The sequence below is a fragment of the Phoca vitulina genome, unplaced genomic scaffold (assembly GCF_004348235.1).
Source record: "Phoca vitulina isolate PV1807 unplaced genomic scaffold, GSC_HSeal_1.0 scaffold6, whole genome shotgun sequence".
In the NCBI taxonomy this organism is placed as follows: Eukaryota; Metazoa; Chordata; class Mammalia; order Carnivora; family Phocidae; genus Phoca; species Phoca vitulina.
The window spans coordinates 54,925,977-54,949,524 of record NW_022589709.1 but is presented as its reverse complement, the minus strand read 5'-3'; the positions used below and the strand labels follow the sequence as shown (position 1 = coordinate 54,949,524).

At 43.1% G+C, this 23,548-nt stretch overlaps 1 protein-coding gene across 1 annotated transcript in view; it reads left to right on the top strand.

Moving 5' to 3' along the window:
- The first annotated feature begins 2,270 nt into the window (after nucleotides 1–2,270).
- Nucleotides 2,271–23,548, top strand: part of MAP1B (microtubule associated protein 1B) — a 91,968-nt gene continuing 70,690 nt past the window's right edge. The window contains exons 1-2 of the mRNA XM_032404246.1: nucleotides 2,271–2,654; nucleotides 10,426–10,527. Coding sequence (XP_032260137.1) covers nucleotides 2,471–2,654; nucleotides 10,426–10,527 — 286 coding nt within the window. The 5' untranslated portion in view covers nucleotides 2,271–2,470. The remainder of the gene's footprint in view (nucleotides 2,655–10,425; nucleotides 10,528–23,548) is intronic.

Sequence of the window (23,548 nt, the reverse complement as noted above, 5' to 3'; positions counted from 1 at the left end):
TACTCCATTGTCCAGCAAACTGGGACAAAACAGGTGTATTCATTAACCACACCTTGAGTGCTTATTATTCCAATCACTGTATTAGGTACTTACACGGTCTACCGTTTACACCTTTCTTACAGAGTTACTCACACTTTTATAAAGATATTATTCTCTCCAGTATACTAACAAAGAGACTGAAGATCAAGAAGAGTAAGTCCCTTGCCCAGAGTTACAAAGCTGTACAGCAGCAGTCAGCATCTCTAGTCTGTTTTCTGTCATTATGTCTTTGTTTTTCAAAGTCTGGGTGATGACTTAGGTGCTTTGTGGTCATGGCATTTAATTGCACTGACTCACACAGTAAGAAAGCTCCTGTGTTATTTTCATCCAACCTTCTGACATGGAGAACAACTCAGTTAGGAGGTAGTGTGTCTTAACCCCTCTCTAACACTTGCTAATCTCTGTTTTTATCTAGAGAGCTTACCCCTGAGGGTCAGAGTCTTGAGCAAATAACAGTGTAGAGCAGGAGTTTAATTACGTTATCTTTTTTTCATTATGTTTATCTTAGGGATACCTTCTATTTATAAGTGATATTAGTGTTTCCATTTGTACAGCAGTAAAGAATTTCATTGAAAATAAATCTAAATAAAAGAAACAGAGCTAAAGAAAATGATTACATAAATAAAAGTAACGGTGGTTCAATACATGACAGTGGGCTCCAACGGCTGCCCTCTGGAAAACAATGCTCCTTACCAAACCTCCTCCCCCAGTTATGGGTGTTGCCGCTGACTTACCTCTCTGACAGAAATTGAAGGTCTTCTCTTGACCAAGAAGGGATCTGTTACCATCTCACTTGGGAATTCTTTGTCACTGTTCACTGGTGAATGTGGCTCACCAGTGAGCTTGTCCCAGACCTCAACTGCTGTGGGCCAGATGGTATCTTATTCCCCATTGATCAGACTGGCAATGTAGGAAGGAATCATGGCTTTTGGCTGCCCACTGTGTCTCCCATGCCAGGGTTTCAGGAAAGAGCTAAGAGCAAAGTGTGTATCACCAATAAATCATGGTAGTTAATAGGTAAGACAATGGGCTAATTTGGAAATCTTAGCCTATCCAGGTGATTTTTTTTTTTTTTTTTTACTAGCATGCATTCTAGTATTAAAACTATATTGCCTAGTCTAATTTCCATCCAGTCCTCTTTTTTAAGCTTCTAATTCTGCAGTCTTTTATAATAGTACCATGTCTGTACATTTTGTTCGTTCTTCACCATCACAATCCCTTCCTGGGACAGAAGCTATATTCAAAAGATCTGTGAGAAATGGTTGTAGATGGGCTGCCTTTAAACATTTTTATGTGTTCTAAACACAAAGGCAATAAAAATTCCCAATGCCACATATATTTTTAAAGATATCACTGTCACATGAAATAATTTTGCTTGTGTGTCCCCTAGGGAACTGAAAAGTACATTATAGTCACTGTAATCCTGCTGGGAGAGAGACAGTATCTTCTCTTTATTCTTTGTTATGCCTGATACTATCTGTTCAGCATATTATTAAGAAAAGAAATCTGTATCTAGAAAAATGCATCTGTATTCCTCTCATTTCCCATGAGCACCACAAAGCCAGTATTTTTTTTTTTTTTTTTTTTTTAACCATTGGGACTTGCAGAGTAGGGTCCAATGCCTGAACAATATTAGGGTTAGGTTTTGCATTTTTGATGTATTAAGTGAAGGTGGAAAATACTGGTAAATATGTCTTCTTAAGTCCACAAGGTCAAAGAAAAGACAGGTTCCATCTTCCTGGGCGGGGTACCGCCAGCACTACACCCGCTGTGCTATCTATCACAGCACCTGAGAATCTAGTTTCATCACAGGCGGGACACGAGGCAGAGGCCTGACTTGTGCACCTCGTACAAGGTAAATATCCCCACTGTAAAAATGGAAACCCATCCCATGCTCCTGCACAAGCCGGGTGAGTGTATGCAGCCGGCAGTGGGTGTGGGGGGGGTGTAGGTGGGTAGTGTTTTCCCCCTTCGCGGCTGCAGCGGGGGCCCTTAGGGTCCCCCAGGCCCTTGACTCCCGGCCCTGCCCTGACCATTGTCCGCACACCTCTTCCCTCCAGCTTCCGGGCCGCGGGCGAGATGATTTGCTGCAGATGACATCAGCTCTGGGCCAACGGCTGGAAGAGCTGAGGCAGCCACCGCGTGAGGATGTGCCGGGTGGTCCTTTCCTCCTCCTCTTCCTCCTCCTCCCGGCTCCCAGCCTAGTCTCCGTATAAAAGCGGCGCCGCCTCCCCGCCCTCTCTCACTCCCCGCTCCTCTCCGCCGCGCGCTCTAGGAGAGGGCGGAGGGGGAGGCGGCGCACAGCGCCAGGAGGGGGGGGACGCAGGGGGCGGAGCCGAGACAGCACCTTCGGAGATAATCCTTTCTCCTGCCGCAGAGGAGACGAGCGGCGGGACCCGGACACTTCGCCGAGGCATAGCGGGCCGGCAGGATGGCGACCGTGGTGGTGGAAGCCGCCGAGCCGGAGCCGTCCGGCAGCATCGCCAACCCGGCGGCGTCCACCTCGCCTAGCCTGTCGCATCGCTTCCTCGACAGCAAGTTCTACCTGCTGGTGGTCGTCGGCGAAATCGTGACCGAGGAGCACCTACGGCGTGCCATCGGCAACATCGAACTCGGTAAGAGGCCCTCAGTCCCCAGGGGACGCGCTCGAGGAGACGGGCAAACGCGACCCCACCCAGGGCGCGACGGCCACCCTCCTTCTCAGGCGCGCCCCGCACCCGCACCTCTCCCCGCCACCCCCCCCACACTCAGTCCGGATTCTTTTTTAGGCTAATTACGTAGAATAATGCGAGTTATCAGATTTGAGACCCAGCGGGAGAGTCTCTCCTAACCTTGAGGGCTCTGTCATCAGGCTGGGTCTGCAGATCCGAGCTGGCCACCGCCTCCCCCGCTAAATGAAATGCAGGTGTCGGAGGAGCAGAGGCCGCGATAAAGCCCAAACCGCAGGGAGCAAAAGGGGCGGAGGGAGGGCTTGATGCCAACCCAGCTTTTAGTCCTCTCCTGCCCCCCGCAAAATACTGGGACTCCCCTCTCCCCCTCGCCGGCAGACCATGTGCCAGTGCCCGCGTGGGAATCATCCTCACCGCAGTCACCTCAGCGCCCGAGAAATGCCTTTTCTGGCTTAAAACCTCCCGATTTGTTCTTTCCTCGCAATGACTAGGCTAGTCCTGGGGCCACGCCCGCTCCCCCCTCCCCCCCACCTCCACCCGGGACGCAGGGATGGAGAACCGCCTGCGCTTGGTTCCCAGACGGCGCCCGCCTCGCTACCGCCCCTGGGACCCTGGTTGCAGCTTTCAGAAAGGACAATGGGACCCCAAGTTGCGGGGTGGGGCTTCTTTCAAAAGTCTCAGCCTCGGTAGTGATGGCTTAGGGGGAAGGGGGGGGCGTCGGCGGGTAGGGCCAGCGGGTAGGGCCAGCGCCTCGCCCGGTGCGCGCACTAGGAGCGCGCTCTGCAGAGGCCGAATAGCGGTTCGCCCAGAACCCTGGGCGGGGCCGTGAGGGCCCGGCAGGCGCAGCCTCAGGCGCGCGGACCGACCCGCCCCCCAGCCCCACCCGGGCTGCCGCAGTGCCCCCCTCCGCTCGCCACACCTGCCCCCCGCACTGCGGCGCCCCCATCGGGCGCGGTCGGCCGGGCGTGCGCTCCGCCGGGGCCTCGGGCTTGGTGCTGCGTACCCCCACTTCTCCCTCGGCCCGGCTTTGTTGCGCTCGAAGCCCCCCGAGTGGGCAGCTCTGGTCTCTGCCTTTGCCTTCACCCCTGGCGTTCCATACCTCCCCTCGCCCCTGACAGAGGTCGCCAGGTCCCTCCGCAGCCCCAGCCCGCGCTCTATTCTCTTGGGGTGGTGCTGAAACGTTTCTGCCTGGAGACACCGGCTGGTGGGCGTGGTGCAGTCCGCACTGCGGTCTCTACGGCAGCCCGAGGCGGACAAAGGGCGTTCACGCAGCCCTCGTTCCCCGCTCCCGGCACCCCCCACCCCCATAAAAGATGAAAGGAAAACCTTATTTTCGATGAAAAAAATTAAAGCTTGTTTTCCGACTCTGCATTTGGAAACGGCCGCTTGTCCCCAGAACAAAAGGCTGCAGGGTGGGGACTGGAGTTGCAGACCTGGTTCTTTTGTTTAACTTTAAAGCACTGATTTTCCCTTTCAGCTTAAAAAAAAAAAAGCAGCATGGAGTCGTGTAATTTTATTCGAAAAAAATTCAAGAATAAGATTTCAATAGCGAAATGCCTTATTTGAGCATCTCAAAAACCCTTCATTTTCAAACTATAGGCCTTTAATGTGGTCCCTTCTTAGTTTGCACATTTTCTCCTTGGAAAATTTCACCCATACTGACTTTGGGTGTGGCTGCTATATGAATCAATGATTTCGGATTAAAAACAATTATTGTCAGCACCGTTGCCGGGGAATAATAATACATTAGGAAGTGCTTTGCTATCTATAAGATTTTCAGAACCACACGATGTGGTGCCCATTTTAGAGATGGGGGCCCAGAGAAGCCGGAAGGGTAGGGGGCCCGCTCAAGGTCACGTCACTCCTCAGTGACAGAAGTGCCCGCGCTGCACCGGTACCAGTTTTCTGGCTCTGTCACGATGTTAGTGCAGAGCAGACAAACATCAGAGGAACATCAAACAGGGCAGTTTTCAGAGCTTGCCTTTGTATAGCCACCCACTTGTGGGCAGCGCCCTGTGCAGGGAGGTGGCTCAGCACTCACCTTCCTACCCTAATTATCTTCCTGCTTTGTTACTGTGTTGATCATCCTTTCAGTACCCCATTCCTCAGGGGGTTTATTCAGTCCGCTTCTGTTTGAGGAAAAAAATAGATGCATCCAGGTAGTGCTATGAAGTGCCCTATCTTTACACCTTTTCACACTATTAGCGTGTAGGAATAAAGTTCAGATTTGTCTTTCTGACGTTAATTTTTTGAAATTTATTGGAGTAATATATAGAGAGGAAAAGGCACAAATCACAAAGGAGGAGCTCAGTGAATTTTCACAGAATGAACACACCTGTGTTACCTAGATCAAGAAACAGGCATTGCTGGGATCCCGGAAGCCCCCTCATGTTCCCTTTCCAATCACGGTGCCTTCCTGATTTTTAATTCTCTAATTTGGTCAGGTTTTTGCACAAAACTCCAAAATTGCTGCATTGACCCCATTAACAATCAATCAAGTGAGTGAGCAGAGCCATTTCCTCACGCCCAGTAACAGATGCTGCTTTTCCTCTGGAGATTGCTCTCCTGGGTCCTGGGGTCTCAGATGCAGTTCAAGCTACTGGGCCTTCCAGTACTAAGCGAAATTGCTCCCCTAGCTCTTCAGAGTCTGAGATGACTTAGCAACAGGGCAGGCTGGCTCTGTTTCCCTGTGCCTGACACGCTCGCCGCGGCCTCAGCCTGCAGGTCCCAGCTGGGCGTCCTCCAGAGGTCACTCCGAAACCACTGCTATTGTTGCTGGGGCCTGCGGGCCGCGTCGTGTGGAGCGAGATGGAGATGCTCCGGGGGATTCGGCTCCCATTGAGTGCTGCAGGCTGGGAATGCAGTGCATCATTTGTTAGGCTTGCTTCCTGTTTTCCCTCCCATCTTAACTGATGTTCTGTGGGTTTGGAGACCCTGGTGACTTGGAATTTTGCCATCTGATTACTGAGGGTTCTTTGGGAAGCCTAGAAAATAAACCTGTAGGAAGATGGTGGTAATGCAATAAATCAACAGGCCTGAAACATCCCGATGTGGATGCTTCGTAAAGCTTTTTGAAACCACAGAAGAGAGATGGTTCTTCATTTTCTCAACTGTATTATTCAAAATGTGCAATGTAAGTAAGGTTTGCTCATATCTTCTCAAATTTGAAACAATAGTCTTCCCTTGGACTGGTCTAGCTTTATTTTGTGAGTTACGCAGCACTTTATGCCAAACCACTGTTGATACCACCAAATGCCACTCCCTGGCACCTCTTTTGCCCTCTTCCTAATTAGCCCCCAACTTAGACTTAATAGACATCCCCATTTTTAGCAGAGCCCCCACTCCTCCAGTTTATTTTAGGACATTGACTACATATATCCATGGCTTGCAGACTGAATTCTAGAGCCTTATGAAAGTTTTCATTGCTTTATTTTATTGCTTTATAGGAATTAAGACATATAAAGAATAGTAAGTGTCAGTTTGACATTTTCAGTTGCTGGTAAAGAGTGTAACTTTTCTCTGGTTAACATTGGGAATCAACAAGATTTGTTTATAAAAAGATAGGTGTGTGTAACATCTACTGCCCTGGATTTTGAAATGTAAGTTTAGCTGATTACATTGTAACCTTCTGATGTTACTTTATTGAAAGTAAAGATCTGGGGTTTAGTTTTCATTTTAACAGGAAAAAACCCAACACATGGTGAAGGTTAGAAGAAGTGTTGGAGAGTGTTATATATATTATGTTCATCTTTATACTTTTCAAAGTCAAAAGGCAGATGGATTTCTGCTTGTACTGCTTAATTGGTATTATCTGGTAAGGGTTCTGTGATCCATGCTGAAATCCAAGCCAGTCCCCAAATGTAAGGTCATTAAATTGATGATTCATTCTTAATCTCTAAAGGCTTACTTTTTAAATAAGTTCTAACTTTTAGACCAATAATAATTATAAATCACTTCTTTTGTTTGTTTCCAATGTGGGAAGCTATCAAAAGACCTAAATTACTTATCATCAATGCTTTGAAATGATGAAGTCTATGTAAGGTATTGCCTGCATTGCATGTATGTTATGAACATCAAGTTGTTGGCTTAAGAAAAAGAAAAAAAGCCAGTTGAAAGTTTGGTCAAGGGAAACAATAGGAAAACTTCTTTGACAAGTAAACCTTGAATTTAGCTCTTTTTTTGTTTTAATTCTGTTTCTTTAGCTTATGATTCTAATCTGCCTCCCGATCACTTTTTTAGCATAGTTTCACAGATCAAATCTTACAGTTTATAGGTTAACCATTTAGGTACTAGCAAAAAATATCCCAAAGCCTATGGATCAGAGGGATTTTTTTAAAAGTTCATGGGGAAAAAAAAAAAAAGTCAACTTTCAAAGGCCCAAATAACTGTCAGGTAGAACCCATGTGCCATTTCAACATGTAATGAATGATCATTTTGCTGGTTTTCCCAATTTATTGTCTCTTTTAGGAATATGGATTTTAGTCTTTAAATGGGAGGTGCTTTTAAAAAATTGTTGGTTTTATTAAATAACCGTGCAAAATGCTTGCGTGATTGGTAGGCTTGGCAAGATATAACGTGTATAAAGTAAGGGAAAGTGGCGCCTCATTGTTCACCCTGACTTGTCCTGTAATGAACACACCCCCTCCCCCCACACACAACCTTTTCATTTCTCCCTTTTCCATCTGTAAACTTTAGGTGCACTTTAGCCTCCCTTTTGTGCCTTGCTTTCCCCTGGATTCAGAGAACTGAGATAAAAAGATCTTTGTTACCCTCAGTCCCCTTGGCTGGAGGACTGGCCTTCAGACAGTGGTGGTTCTACCACTGGGCACCAGCCCCAGATTAGGTGCGAGAATTCTCAGGATGTCTTGCCATAAGTCAATTCCCAGGGGTGACAGGTGTCCTCTGGGCCTAGAAATTTAATAAATGGAGGTTGACCTTCAGTTGGTGGAGTTCTTCTATTCTGCCCTGACGTAGGTAAGCCGGTAAGGGGCACAGTCTTCATAGAGTGCTGGAGAAGCAAAGGCTCAGGAAAGAGAGTGTGGCAAGAGCCAAAGATATTTTTCTGTCCTATAAGCTTTAGAGGGCCTACTGTTGGCTTCCTGTTAGGCACAGAGGGAAGATATATAAACCTACTAAATGAAATAGGAGCCTTCATTGAGAAATAGTATTTCTCTTTACTAGTATCATCCAGTAGAAGGTACAAAGTATATTATTTCTAAAATTGGTATAGAAAGTGGCCTCATTCCAAAATTTTCCTTTCCAACTAAAATAGCCAGTAAGTCCTTTGTAACCTTTATTTTATAAGTGGTAGTAGTGAATTATGCATTGTTAAGACATAATTTGGCTGGAAATTGCTCCTTTGAAAAGAGAACCCTAAATTTTTAGTTTCATTGGCAGTAAAAAATCTGAGAAATATTATTTTTATCGGCCTTTTACTAGTGTAATTTAAAAATTAATTTCTAGATGGTTTTTCTGTTTTGTGCTTTTTCCCTTGCTAAATTACAAATCATACAGCCAGGAGTTTATGAAATATAAAGCAAACATTTAATTGCATGTGTCATGACAAGTTAATTGAAGTTGAGGGGAAAATGGCAAACAATAATATAAGAGCAAGTCTACATATAACCCTAGATGAAGTCGTTCAAATGATGGAGCAATTTGGACATAACGTAGAACAAAGGCAGAAAAATCGTATGAATTTAATTTAAATACATATATCTCATTATTAACTTAGTGACCCAACTTGACAAGCCAGGAGATAAAGTGGAGCTCAGACCTGGCGCACAGAGAATCCAGTTAACAATTACCAATTAAGCAGCTCAGACAGGAGCTTGATGGTTTTTCACACTAGCCCAGTATATAGTGTATATGTTGAAGTAAAATATTCTAATGAATTCAGACCTCTCAACCTGTCAAGCTTCCTTTGAAACAAAAAGAACCCATTTATCATTTCTGCACTAAAAAGATCTGCAAAATCTCAACATGCCTTTCTTGTTAAAATTTAAATACTCCATTAGCACAAATGCAAGCTGAGGCTGTTGATGTTTCCAGGGAGACCCATAAAATTCTCCTTTATAATTTAGTGTCTCTTTAGGAATGTTAACTCTTCCACACCTGAATTCTTCCCATGGATTGCATGATCAATTCTTGCCTCTATTTGGTGGACATGCATCTATTTGAAAATATTCCTCACAGTCGAAAGGTGTTTGGTGTATAATCTGAAGATAGTCTAGATGTGCAGTCAATTGAGTTTCCAGAATCTTTGTGTAATACATTTTATACATATACAAGACACACATATACATATATATACACACACACGTAAAAGCATACACACACGCATATCTTGTTTCTTTGCAAGATAAGAAGACTGAACAAGATATAAATGGGGGTAAATACAGACAGGCATTAAGGATTTATGGGTATGTTTAAATAATGCACTGCCATTTATACTCCCAAGTCTGTTTGAATGACTAATGACCAGCAAAAATGATTAAATGACCCGGTGTTTATTTAGAGATAGTTTGTCTGCTGTATTTTACCTGGAGGTTCAAGCCCCTGCTCTTAGTAGGTATGCAATAAATGGCTGTTGGTGCAATTGAGGATGCTCCATGCAAGGGTACAATCATGGATACTGCCTAATGGCTCTATCATGAGCTACCTATTTGGGAAAGTATAAAAATACATAAAAAATACATTAAAAAATACTACATAATACATAAAAAATAATGCATTAAAAAAACACGTTCCAGAGTTTTGTGGTTTCCCAGTTTTCCCTGGCTTGCTCCCCAGTTCTCCCTTCTTCCATGTCCTCTGGGGTCCCTCTGGCCATCTCCTTTAGAAGGACAGTGGGAGGAGGAGATGACGGAGGTAGGGTATCTGAGTTCCTTCGACCCCAGCCTAGTGAATGGAAGGAAGCCTGAATGTGTGTGGGAAGAGACAGTTCATGGCCCCTGGCTCTGTAGAATTTTTTTTAAAGTATAAAATGTTGCCACATTTTTTGCCTCTGGATAAGAAAATTGAGTACAACCAACAATTGTGAATGAAAGAACTACCTGCCAAGCTAGTCAGGTAAAATAAATGCAGGGGAGGACAGAGAGGGCAAGTCTTTAAGATTGAGATCCAGTCTTCTTATCAAAGATCGCACACATTTTGGATTGATATCTGGGAGTTGAGAAACCCAGGTCAAAAATGGGATGGGTAAAGAAAAACCATATGTGCGCACAAAATGCATATGCACACTGCAAACACTACCATTTTGAAAACAAAAGCCTGGATTTGCATGCCAGCCCCCCCACCCTCACTCTCCATTTCCTTGCCACCTACAAGTGGACCCTGCGAAGCCTAGAGATGATCTGGTGGCCTCCTCACTGCTATAGAACTTAACCATCTTCCTGTCCTTTCTACTCCCTCCCTAGAGTAAAGCCTGTCATTTTCCTAATAACTGTTTTCTTTACTCTCCCAGAAAAGCTGCATTTACATTTTATGAGGGGCAGAAGTTCAGTCCACACTGCTAGTTATCCCTCTTTTGTGGCCTGGTAGGGAGACCTCCCCAGCCCTCCCATTTTGTGGGCATCCACTGCTAGCCACCAAGCTCTTCAGAAAAGAAGTTTCCACATCCTCCCATAAAGCCTGAGAAATGTCACAATGATGTTTTCCAAACCACTCTGAAATGACTAACTGGAACTCTGTCAATTCTCTTCCTTTCCCTCCTTAGGAATCCGATCATGGGACACCAACCTGATTGAATGCAACCTGGACCAAGAACTGAAACTTTTTGTGTCTCGACACTCTGCAAGATTCTCTCCTGAAGTCCCAGGTGAGGCTGTGGTTCAGTGTTAGTCAGCGTAGACTTTGAAAGGACCGGGGAACAGGCCAATGACCGGAAAGCTTTGCCCAGGGCATCAAAAAGACTTTCCTCTTACTGCTAAAGGTTTCTTTGTATTTGTTATTATTAACTAGGTTAGCCAGAAGCAACCTTTTAAGAAAGTCAGTTCTAAGTTATCACTGTGTGGGTTATCTATTTTGTGGATTCTTAGTGAAAAGTTTTAAAGTTCTGGGGTATATATATATATTTTTATTTTATTTTATTTTTTTCTATCTCACTGTACTGTCTGACTTCAAGGGATTGCGGACTATTTAAATATTAATTTTATTCAAATAAAGCTATGAATATAAATTGGATGCCCTCCACCCCCAGAATGCCACAACCTCCTTCCCTCCCTAGAAAGAGGAAACATCTCCATTTCAAAATGAAATATAGCTCATCATTTCATCATTGCATTGTCACCCACTTTTCTTGGTGTGGGTAAAAGAGTCTGAAATTCCAAACTGCTATTAAAATAGCCTTTTTTTCAGAGATGAAAAAGAATACTGCAGAGTAAAGGTAAGGATACAAAAATTAGGTTACATGTGGAAATGCTACCAGTAGCCAGCTGCCTCAGTAGGGATATACTCTGACCTCTGCCTCTAGGCCTGGGGATGTACTGAGACTGGCCCACCTTATCTTCCTCTTGTGAGCAGTGATCCACAGTTCTCCCTCTTGGTCACCTTTGAGGATTATGAGCAGAGGTGCTGGCCCATAAAGACTCCCAACCTGTGTTTCTCAAAAACTCTGCCACTGATCTATCATAGACAACTGTATTGCATTTTATTTCTTGGATCTCACTTAAATTTTTATGTAAAATAGAGAAAACTCTTTTCTGTCTACGTGATTCTGTTGTATGATTGCTAATTTTATTGGCATTGGTATAAAATCAGGATGGGGTTCTGCCTGTTTTTGATTGATTACATCATATTCCATTAGCCTTATACATACTGAGCTTTGAAACCACTTATCGAATGTCATGGCTTCATGAATCACACTTGGCTGCAGCAATCTGCCCGTGGGACTATCCTAGTTCTTCTCTTTGAGTTTGATATTAGAATGAAATCCCATACATTTCAGTTGTCCGAATGAATTGTTGCTTTTAAGCACGGAATTGAGTAAATGTGCTAAGAAAAACGTAGCAGAAACTGGTTCGTTAAAAGTTAACTTGAAACGAAGCAAAGCCACGTGAAAAATCAGCTTTTAAGTAACTTTGCTTTCGAGGGGGGGAAAAAAAAAAAAGAATGATCCAGAGACGATATCAGACAGCACAGGACTTGATGAAGTAAAGGTACAGTATATGGTTGCTTCTTGCGTTACTGTGTTGTGTTTTTATGTCTTGCACGTCTCCATAACTTTTAAAAACATCTCACAAAAATAGGGGCACCTGGGTGGTCTGCCTTCGGCTCAGGTCATGATCCCAGGGTCCTGGGATCGAGCCCCGCATCAGGCTCCCTGCTCAGGGGGAAGCCTGCTTCTCCCTCTCCCACTCCCCCGCTTGTGTTCCCTCTCTCGCTGTGTCTCTCTCTGTCAAATAAATAATATCTTAAAAAAAAAAACTCACAAAAATAAAAATAAGAGAAGTACCCTTTTCCAACAAGTATGTTTCAAAATGGAAAAGGCAAGTTTTTATCGTTTCTCTGTGGATTGTTCTGGCTTTCTTACTAAGAATGTTTGTAAAGCTACCTTTTTTTTTGGTAAACAAATCATGTGATTCCTATTGTGTTCATTCATCCTTGGATTGACTTGGCTGAATGACAGCTGTGTATTGCAAAATGAAAGGCTTGCAAGAACTGCTGAAGAATTTACCATTTCTGGACCAAAGACCTAAAATTACTCTTGTGGACTCGGAAGGTCAGGTCCTCCCAACCACTACTTTAGCCCAGGGTGCCTTGTTTTCCCTCCTTTTGCTGCTCTTTCCTGTTACCTACCTAGCTGTGTATCAGCGCTGTGTTACCCACTGTGTCTAGAGATGGGCCTCTGGACATGCAGCAGTCCTCCCATTCTTGCTGACTCTGGGCAGGGTGGGTGTTAGGACCTTCCCTTTTAAGCCTAAGAGCTCACTGTGCAGGGCCGGGCCTCCCCGCTGCAGGACTGAACATCTAGAACCGAGCCACAGGAGTATAGCCCCTGTGTGGGGAGCGCTCAGAGTGGCATGAAGGTTTTTAACCAAGACTACAGTAGATGAGGGAAGCACAGGTCAGATTCAGTTTCAGGTAAGTAAGTGTGTTTTGGAGAGAAGAGATGTCATGTTAGAGGACATGGATGCAGAACAGGGGTGAGTGGACATTGCGGGCTGTTCACGGGATTAGACCCAAAGAAACCTTTAGCTTTTCCTGAACAAACAGGCCTAGGTTTTAGGGGAAATTTGAAGTCCGTTTTTAAGTGGGTCCAAGTCTAATGGTCTCTCCCCCAGCCCCTGAAATTCTGTAGGAACTAGTGTCTGTACCTTAGGCCCCCAAAGTGGAGCCAGCTGAACCTCTACATTGAGAGTTTCAAGATTCTAAGTTAACCTAGAGGCAAGGAGCAAGGTGAGGGATGGATTCCTTAAACACATAAAGCCACTCAGCCAGTCAGTTAGGAAATAATTAAATAGCACCTATACTGTGCCAGGCACTAAGGGGTGAGGGTGGGTGAACACACAGTGATGAGCAAAACCCACATGGTCACTGTGTTTCTTGGGAGAGAGGGGCCATCCAGCGTCACATGTGGGCTAGCATAAACTCCTGCATTCAGTCCGAACAGTTTGTGTTTCGTTGGGTTTTTTAGGCTAGCAGATTTACAGTCAAATATTCATTGTCTTCCCTGACACAAAGAGATTAGGAGCTAGGGTTGCTGTTTTTTTTTTTTTTTTTTTAAGATTTTACACATTTATTTGACACAGAGAGAGAGAACAAGAAGGGGGAGCGGGAGGCAGAGGGAGAGGGAGAAGCAGGCTCCCTGCTGAGCAGGGAGCCCAATGCGGGGCTCCATCCCAGGCCCCTGGGATCATGACCTGAGCCGAAGGCAGACGCTTAACGACTGAGCCACCCAGGCGTCCCTAGGGTTGCTCTCTCATCTGTTTTTCGTTCATGTTATTATTCCTTTGTTGTTGTTTTTAAGCGCTGGAGATCACTTATCAAACACTGGTGGCAGCCTCCAAGGCAGCTGACAGGTCATGCGGGTGGCTCCAGCTCCTGTATGTCTGATACTAGTTTACCTCTTGTATTAATTTTTAAATATGATTGTGAGATTCAGTTGGCTATTTCTTCAGGATTGCAGGTCTCATTCAAGCCCACTCTAGAAGATTTAGTCATCTTGAACAAAAATATCCTTTGAGCAGGAAGCTGGAACAGGAGTGCTTTCTCTGTACAAGGTGGGGGTCGGATTGGATGAATGGTGAGGTGGTGGTTCCCTGAGTTCCCCAGAACTGAGTCCTGGGATCACTAAGCCTCCCCAACTCTGGCATGCTATAAGTTTTGGAACGATCAGTCGTCCAGGCCATCTTTTACTCTCTGGAACCTGTTGCAGCATTGACTTGCCTAAAGATCACTCAGCAAACATCTGCTTTGTGCCCAGGGCTGGTCTGCTGTTTTGCCCTGTTGTAAAACCATTCTTGGCCACATCTAAGTTGGGGTCCAGCAAGACTAGTTATCTTGAGAGAAGAGGTTGGGTACTCCACCATGAATCCTCTCCAGTCTTTTACTCAAGGAAAGTCCAATAATTGAGTCTTTTCAAAATAAAGCCATCATCTCGTTTCCTTATATTTATCAATTCCAGTACTATCAAAAGTCTTTATATATTATAGCATGTGTTTTGTACCTTAATCACGTTGGCTGAGAATCATTTTTGTAAGTCTCGTCACAAGAGTAGAGCTGGGCTTACTGTGCTGTATAACACTTATTTCATTCTCTATTCTTACTTGCTTTTTCTCCCTAATGTAACTTTAAATCTATTATTATAACAATAGAGGAGGATATCTCCTAGGGGTTCCAAGAAGCACCCCATGATTATCTGTGTTAGGCATCATTTCAAAACAGCAAACAAGTACAAATCAATCTCAGAGCAAGGGGTGGCAGAGTGAAAATTAATTTCAGTTTTCTTTTTTCCATCATTTGCCACTTCTGCCTATTAAAGTAATTTTCAAAATTTGATAACCCAAATCCTCCCCACCAACATAGCATAATGATTAAGAGTGGGTATTCTGGAGCTAACCTACCTGAGTTTTGATCCTTGCTGACATTTATTGGCTATAGGATGTTGGGCAAGTTACTTAATCATTCTATGCCTCAGTTTTAGTGTCTGTAAAATAGGGACAGTCATTTCTACCTCATAGAACTTTCGTGAGGGTCAAATGAGTGAATGCGTGTAAAGATCTTCAAATAGTGCTTTGTCACGTGGTAAAACAGTAAATGTAAGTTAGTGTTCAAAGTGTCTTTTCTGTTGGAAATGTATTTGAGTTGGGTATTTGCTGATTATTATTATCTGGGGGAAATACTGGCTTTAGATATTGGCTGGCTTCCTTTTTGTAATAATATTAAAATTTGTATCAAAGAGGTTTTTCAGAGAAACAATTGCCCCAGTATTATCAGAAGACACATAGCTGCCGGTTATGGGTAGGGGGCAGCAACACTGTATGACTGAGTTTAGGAAGGTCCTTTGAGCATGAGAGCAAAAAGGAGGCAATGTGTTAAGGTGCTGGCATAACAGAACCTTCGGGCAGCGTTGGAGACCGTTTGTAAAATGGTCCTGTTGGTGCCCATGCCAAGATGCTGATGTCAGTGAGGGTGCTAGCGTGCTTTCTCGCTGGGGTAATCCACTCCATTCAAGCCCCTCCATTCAAGTACTTGGTTCTCTCTCCAATCAACAAGTGGCCATAGAGCTTGCCAATTTTAAGAAGCCGAGATTTCTGGTGGTTTATTTTCTTAGTCAATGGAATCAATAGTAAGACTTGGCATATTTACATTTTGTCAATAATTTTGTAATTTAGGGATTACCACACTCACGAAGATCTTCGTGCAATGTGATTGGTTTTGTAATGTGTCTATGGGTGATTCTGCTTAAGAACCCATGCCTTTTCTCTGGAAGATACACAAACCACAGCTGAGGATCCTTGGATTTGTGTGGCACGACTGCTAAAAATATCTGGCCTCTAGATTGGTTTTTGACGGAGAATTAAAATCAAGCCTTTTGAATTTAAGTCATGTGAATCCTCTGCTCCCTTTGACATTAATGAGGCAAGGTTTTACAATATTTGCCAGTAGAATGATAAGAAAATGCTGAAGTGCTCTTAGAAGAGGTCTAAGAATATTTTTATTTATTTTTTTAAAAGATTTTATTTATTTATTTGACAGAGAGTGACATAGCAAGAGCAGGAACACAAGCAGGGGGAGTGGGAGAGGGAGAAGCAGGCTTCCCGCTGAGCAGGGAGCCCGATGTGGGACTCGATCCCAGGACCCTGGGATCATGACCTGAGCCAAAGGCAGACGCTTAATGACTGAGCCACCCAGGCGCCCTCTAAGAATATTTTTAGTTGCCTTCTCTGTCAGTCTAGACTTGTATGTTTAGTCTGCAGTACAGAATTATAGCTTAATTGTATGTGCCTAGAATGCGTCAACTGCTCTATGACAGTGCGTAATGAATGTGTTTTCAGCCCCATTCCCAATCTTTAAACAACAAAGCACACAAATACACGTTTAGTTGCGTGCAGGAGGTTGACTTAACCCTCAGGGAACCTGTGATTTCAGACGGAAGGCAAATACTTCATCTTCCTTTTCTCTCTGTCTCTGTCTCTGTCTCTGTCTCCTCTCCCACGTTGCACATGCATATGTACAGACGCTCGCCCACATGCCCACAGGGCCCATCTTTTCTCATTGCACCATCATCCAAGGTTATGGGAGGAACCCTGGTAGGAGAAGAAAACCACAAACACAGAGCCTTACTCTGTGGAAGCAACCAGACCTCTGTTTAACATCCATTGAGGTCAATGTGTGTGCCTGGGAAGGGAACTCCCATTTTTATGCAAACCACTGGCCTTTCTCCCACTTGCCCCCTGCCCTCGGCCTTCCCACCCGGTTGTGGTTGGCTGGTGGAGAATTGGCAGCCCCTCCCGCTCCACTGCTCCCATTCACACGTTGCAGCCTGAACATGGAGCTTGGAATGGCCTGGTCACCCCCACCTGCATTTAATTGAAACAGTGAAAGGGCCAAGCTTTCTGTGGTGAAGAACCAGAATCTTGTAGTGCATGCAACACAAGGCGTAACTCCTGCAAGGTTTATATTTTGCTCACACACTAGTGTGATTTTTTTTTTTTTTTCTGGTGCTAGGTGTGGCCAGCGGAGAGGAATAACATGGTGTTTCATTGCCATGTTCATGTGCCTTCATTCCTCAGGGTTGTTAATGATGGCTCATTCAGACCACCCTGGAAATACCTATTCATCTCACTTTTTTTTCCTTGAGTAAAAAGAATGTTTTACTCTGCTGGCTGTAATGGTTCTGAAGCCATTCCTAATGGGCACTGTGAAACCACTCAGCACAGATATGCTCAGGCAGGAAGGTGGCAGAAAAGTGGCTCCCCGGGCCCAGTAGCCATTTGGGGGAATGTCAATAACCCCGCCATTAAATCCAACTAAGTGGGTTTCAGAACAGCTGTTAACATTGCCAACCAGGGACAGCCTCTCATGCTGAATGTTAGCGCTTTTGTCTTCATTTCCAGAGAGCAAAGAAAGCCCATGGTTTTTTGCTGGTAGAGATTTATTGTTGTTGTTTTGTTTGTTTTTCTATTTTTTTTTTTTTAAGGCAGCAACATCAGCAAACCATCAAGCAACTCCAGCAAGTCCCTTTGCTTTTTCTTGCCTTGCATGCTGGAAATAAGGGTGAAAGATGAGTAATAAAGTATAAACTAATAGATTGTTTTAAATAAATGGCAAGTAGTATTTTTTAGTGCTTATTATTAGGCAAGGAATTGTTCAGGGATGTATGGAAGAATGAGGTATCCCGCTGTTGACGGTTTACTTGGGAAAATAAATCATTCACAGCTTTAAAAAACACTAACAAAGAGTATTTTCTTAATTTACAAAGTGTGTGTGTGAGACAGAGAGAGAGGGAGGGAGGGAGGGAGAAAGAAGCAGATTTACTCAAATCCTTATAGAAGACAAGGGGTAAGAATGGCGATCATAAGAAGCATTGCATTTTGATTGTTCAGCGGCAGAATTAGTCATAATGACAAAGGTTACCCAGGTACCAGCACTGCCACCCCCAGCCACAACCCAGGGCTAATTAAACGCCACCTAGGCAACCATCAAGTATGCTCAAACATCATCCTCCCGGGCTTACGCCTTTTGTTTTCTCTCTGTGGTCTAAGGGTAATTTCTATGGCATGTGAAGTCAGATTTCCTTGGTCCTAGAGAGATGTGAGAAAGTGAGAAGCGCCCCTGGGGAAGCACAATTATAAATGGCCCATAGGCACTGCAGAAATTAACATAAACACAAGACAAAAATAATGTTCTTTTTATAAAGTATTCCAACCTATGTTAAAGACCCGCCTACAGTGAGCGCTGCCGAGAGGTCGGCTGACGGAAAATGCACCAAGAGGCTACACATGATTTAAACATAAAATTGCCTAATTAAAAATAAACACTACAAGCCTAGGGCAGGCGGTGTTTTATTGGATGTGTCTCCTCTCTGCAGTTGTACACCTCATCTTAAAGACTCCCACTGAGGTTGCCTCTAAGAATTGCCATGTGGGGTTAATTTCCTTGAGGGCTCAGATAAAATATGAACTACCCAAAGACTGCCTCTGTTTGGCAAGTTCTCCGAACCTGCCCTTTACCAGGCTTTCTTAATCAGGTTGGCATTGGAGGCTGTCAGTAGATGAGCCACCATTGAGCATTTTGGACCCAATTCATGGATTCTTTGTTTGCATCTCACAGGGATAGTCTGGGGAAGGAACTGCTGCTCCCCAGAGGGACCCCACTTTTCTAGTGTACTCTGCCCCAAGCACACTGCTCCATACAGATGTTGCTTTTTGGTCCCTGAAATGGCAGTCAGTGGAAATGTCACATTTGGGGAAGTTAACTTGAGAGCAATAAAGCTGAAGATGGAATGAATTCTGTAGTCCAGGCCAGCAACATGCTCTTGGTGCAGAGCTCCTCAGCCATTTTGAGCGTTGTGTTTTGCCTTCTAAACTCTCCTGGGGTTTGACGTCTATAAAAGACCAGGGAAACTTGAAAACTGCTTGCTGGAACTCCTCCCTTTTTAATGTTTGTGACCAAGCACGAGAAGGGTGTGGGAAGGGAAGGAGGCGGGGAGGGATTCCTTATCATATACTGATCCATTGGAAAGAAGATGATCTTTTCCCAGTATATGATACATCTTTTTAGAAGGTGCCCTATTATGAGCCAGTCTATCATTACACGTTTACGTAACTAGTTCCTGCAGCAAGACACTGTTTTATTTCCTGGCTCTGCAGGCCGTAAGAAGATGTGTAAGTAATCCTGGCCTGAGAGTTATTTACAATTGGATGTGGAAATAAGATAACTAACAGAAGTGAGTGTATAGTGTGTGTCAAATGGGAATTTTGCAGGAGGATCCTTCTGTAAATTCTGTTTGTTCAGGCTATTTTAGAAAGTACACATGCATAAAAATATGCACCAGAATTGTACTAACCTGTACAAATTGAGGCATAAATACAACAGATCTAAGGTGCTGGTTTCTCTTTGTGACCAAGGAATTTTGGATCCACACTGAATTAATGATTCCCTAGTATGGAGCTACATGTTCAGTTAAGCCCTTTAATTTAATTATGAAAAGAGTGCATTGCCCTTTTAAGGATTCACCCCCTCTGAAAGCATGTGAGAACAAAGCTGCTGAACTCAAGTGTACAGGCTTGATTTCATCTTTGGGTGCTGAAAAATTGTCCATTGGTAGACTCTGAAGACACTTGGGAGAGATCGTGAAAGGGAAAGATTTTATGAAAATAAATCTGCAGTAAGTGGTTCAGTGCCCCGAGGCTAAAATGAGCACTTTGGAGATGGAAAGCACCTGATTCAGTTGTTCCTATATCCAGAGAAGCAGTGAGGGAATGTCTGTTGTGAGCTGCTTCCCAGGTCTCTCCCCTGTCCGGAGAGTTCTCGGAGCCTGACCTCATGCTGCAGCTCTGGGGCACCTGAGACTATTGTTGCCCATGTAGCCCCCTGAAAAGTTGCTGGGAGGCCTTTCCTCTTTCGCAACATAAAGGGATTAGACTAGATGAGGGTATCTGGAATTTCGTTCTGCCAGCTGATCATTCTATAAAACAATAGATGGTCAGTGGAGAAGTCCACGGTGAAGTAAGTCTGGGAACCGTGGCACACGAGATCTTATTTTTGAGCAGCCATAAAGTATGTAACTGCATGTAAATAAGCTTGTTTAATTTTGTATAACCATATGTTTCCTTAACATACTTGACTAGTCCCTTTGACCATCACTCTTTCCCAGGGATCTAGATTTCTATAGAACACAGTTTGGGAGAGGATGGACTAAGCGATCTCTGAGTCCCTTCCAATTTTTTATATTCCATGTTTCCCTTCCAGTTTTTTATATTCCATTTTTCCTTGAATTTTTACTAAATTGTCTCGTCACTGACATGTAGAGGAGAATTTGTCCTATTCCCTGTGTAGCTTAAAATGGTTTTTAATCCAGTTTTTAAAATATCAATGAAAGAATTTAGTTTAGAAAATCTGTCTGTCCCATCTGCTAGGATTAGTTTTAGGGGGAGATGCACAGCGTTGTGACACTTAGGCTGATTTCCCAGGGGGAATTCTTGGCCCTTGGCTTTTCCCATCTGTCTTTACCTTGCAGACAAACCAAACAAGACAAAACTTAATCATGTTTGCACAATGCCAAACACCTGCATGGAAAGTATTTCAAAAGTCAAATTCGTGAGTGTTTTATCTACATAATGCCAAACAGGAAATAGCTACATTTTTTTCCATTAAAATTAGAATTTCCACATTGGTGTTTGGTACTGTATTAAGCCTTAGATTAGCTACTTACTCACAGATCTTTGGAAGGATGCTAAAGATTGAACCTCCTGAGTTCATCTGTCGGTTGAGTGTGTTAAAAGTGCCAGGGATGTCATTTGTTACGGACAATTGAGAATGGCCTGCATTTTAATAAGCATGATCAGCTATGCATATCTTGTCATGTGAACCACCAATTAGCACAATGTAATCTAACAAGTCACTGCATGTAGATAGGAATGCCCTTGGGAAGCAAAGCTCAAACCAAATCATTACTGACAGTGTACAACTTGCATGCAGGTAATCATTATCAGAAAGCCATGATTATACAGAAGGAAAAGTGATTTTTATGGTAATTCATCATATGATTGACTGTTGGTATCTAATACCTTTAAGGTAACATTTTCAATTTGTCTTATTTCTAATATGGTCATGTTTGCAAAGAAAGTGTAATTCACTCACTAGAACCTACTAATATTTTTACAGCAAACCTTATAGAGTGTTCTAAAACCTAAATGAAGTAAAATATATACAACAACATTCATGATATTCTCTTTATGGATGAGAAGAATGGTGGTTTTGTTCATCAAATATTCTTGTTAATAGAGGGTTGCCAATAATTCCTTGGGTGATTATTATCTTTTTAAGTTTTGGAATCCAGAATCCAGTAATACAGTCCTTTCTGTTATATGAACACCTCAAATTTATCTAGAATGTACTTAGAATTTCTAAACCAAATTTATATGAGAGCCCAGGATGTACTTAAACTAGAGAACATCCCCTAGAAATCTGTTATTCATTTTTCCTCTAAAATAGAGTGGTATTTTCAAAGGTAGCTTTTAAAAAAAGTCATTGCACTCATTGGGCAGATATTGGCATTGTATTTTTTTAATTTTTTTTATTATTATGTTATGTTAATCACCATACATTATATCATTAGTTTTTGATGTACTGTTCCATGATTCATTGTTTGCGTATAACACCCAGTGCTCCATGCAGAATGTGCCCTCTTTAATACCCATCACCAGGCTAACCCATCCCTCCACCCCCCTCCCCTCTAGAACCCTCAGTTTGTTTTTCAGAGTGATATTGGCATTGTATTGAAGCACAGCCAAGAGAGACTCACTCCCACAAAAGAATACACTTTGGCCCCTCCATGGAACCCAACCGTAGAATAATCTAACTGAACCTTTCTTGGATAATTCAGGAAGAAAGTCCTCTGTGCCTCAGGTCCTCATTTGAATACTAGTGGTAACTACACTGTCCATGTGGGGGTTTGCTGTTTAGAAGCGAGTTCTTATTACTGAAACATTAATGAACAAACCGTTTATATTGAGTTGGCCAGATGGTCACATCCGTATAGGTATGATTTTATTTCTATAGAAAACAACAGATATCCCTGGCTGTTATACTGCTTTAGAAAAAGAGTCATTGGTTCTAGATATCATAAAAAGGACCCAGAACTGTCTCTGTAGAGAAACAGACCACGGCAATTTTGTAGGTAGCTTTAAGAAAAATCTCAGTTTGCAACGTATGCATTAGCCTGCTGCATTTACATTGTCCTGTTTTATGTACAACTGGTGCACCCCACTCCTAAGTCCCAACCATTTCTCCTTCCTACTTCCTAAATCTCTTGTATGTGAAAACTTACTTTTTTAAAGAGATAATTGTCTTCTCCATTGCACCATCTCCCTCCTGATGAGCTAATAAACACAAAAACCCAACCAAGTGGTGAGAAAAATGAGAAGTGAGATAATTTTTAAAGGCTTATTGCCTGTGCCTTTCAGATTGTCCAGAATAGCTGTAGATCTTAGGAATAGGTTGTATGGCTAAAATTATGTGGACATTTGCATGCACATATGTAATTACATGTGTGTATGTGTATGTGAATGCTTTTGCTTTTATATCATTTCAAAAACATCATTTCCTTTTAAAGAAGGCTTAGATCATCCAAGTCAATATCTGTTGATGAGAAAGGGATATTTCATGTGGGTTCACCTCCTGTCCTTCCATTGCTTTCTCATCTGGCTCACTCATGCCTTTTCCCCCACTTCATGTCACCTATTTCCCTCCTGTTTCTCTTCTCTTCTTCCCCTTTTCCCTAGTTTTCGCTCTGCGCTCTCTAATTACAGCCTTCTTTGCTACAAATAATGGTGGTTTGGGTTATTATAAAACATCTAGGGAGGTAGTTGTCCGCTTTTTAAAAGGAACATTGCATTATCTATTACACATATTATTATTCTGTGCCTTATTTTTGTTTTATTATTTTATACATAGAACAGAGACTCTTTGGAGCCTTTGGAATAACATTCCAGCATTTAAATATGTGGGAAATAATTTGGCAAATTGACTCACTCTGAGGTTATTTAGAAATATGATTCCATCATCAGATAGAAATTTCTGTTGCTGGAATCTTTTAGCCAGCAAATGGATTTTCTATGCTTGGTAAGCAGACTCATCAAAAATATGACATTAGTTATCTGCCTACCCCCCCTCCCAAGTTACAACTTAAAACTTAAAAGGAAGGAAAAGAAAAAACAACCAAACAAAAACTTACTTTGAGTAGGTCTGAGAATGGGAAACATTGAGACCAAAGAGCTTGAATCAGATAACCATAGGGCTAGATATTTTAATCTTTCAGGACTGTACTTTCCAGAAATGACTTTTTCCCAATTGCAATTGAATGATACGAGGAATGCAACTATCTCTTAACCATAGAACTAAGGAGGCCTTAGGCTAATGCCCTTTGGTAAAGAGCCTTAGAATAGTGCCTGGCATATAGTACTGGCTTAGAACTCGTATGACAATGAATGGTGAGGTGTTATGGGTTTGAGAAACTATAATTAGCTCCTTGGTTTGAAAAATAAGCCGCATAAGAAGTCTGAAAATTTGCACTGATTATTTATATTGCAAACAATTTCTTTATTATGGATTTCCTTTAAACATTGAGGTGTGGCAAAATATTTATTTACAAGAATGTTCGTATCTTCAGA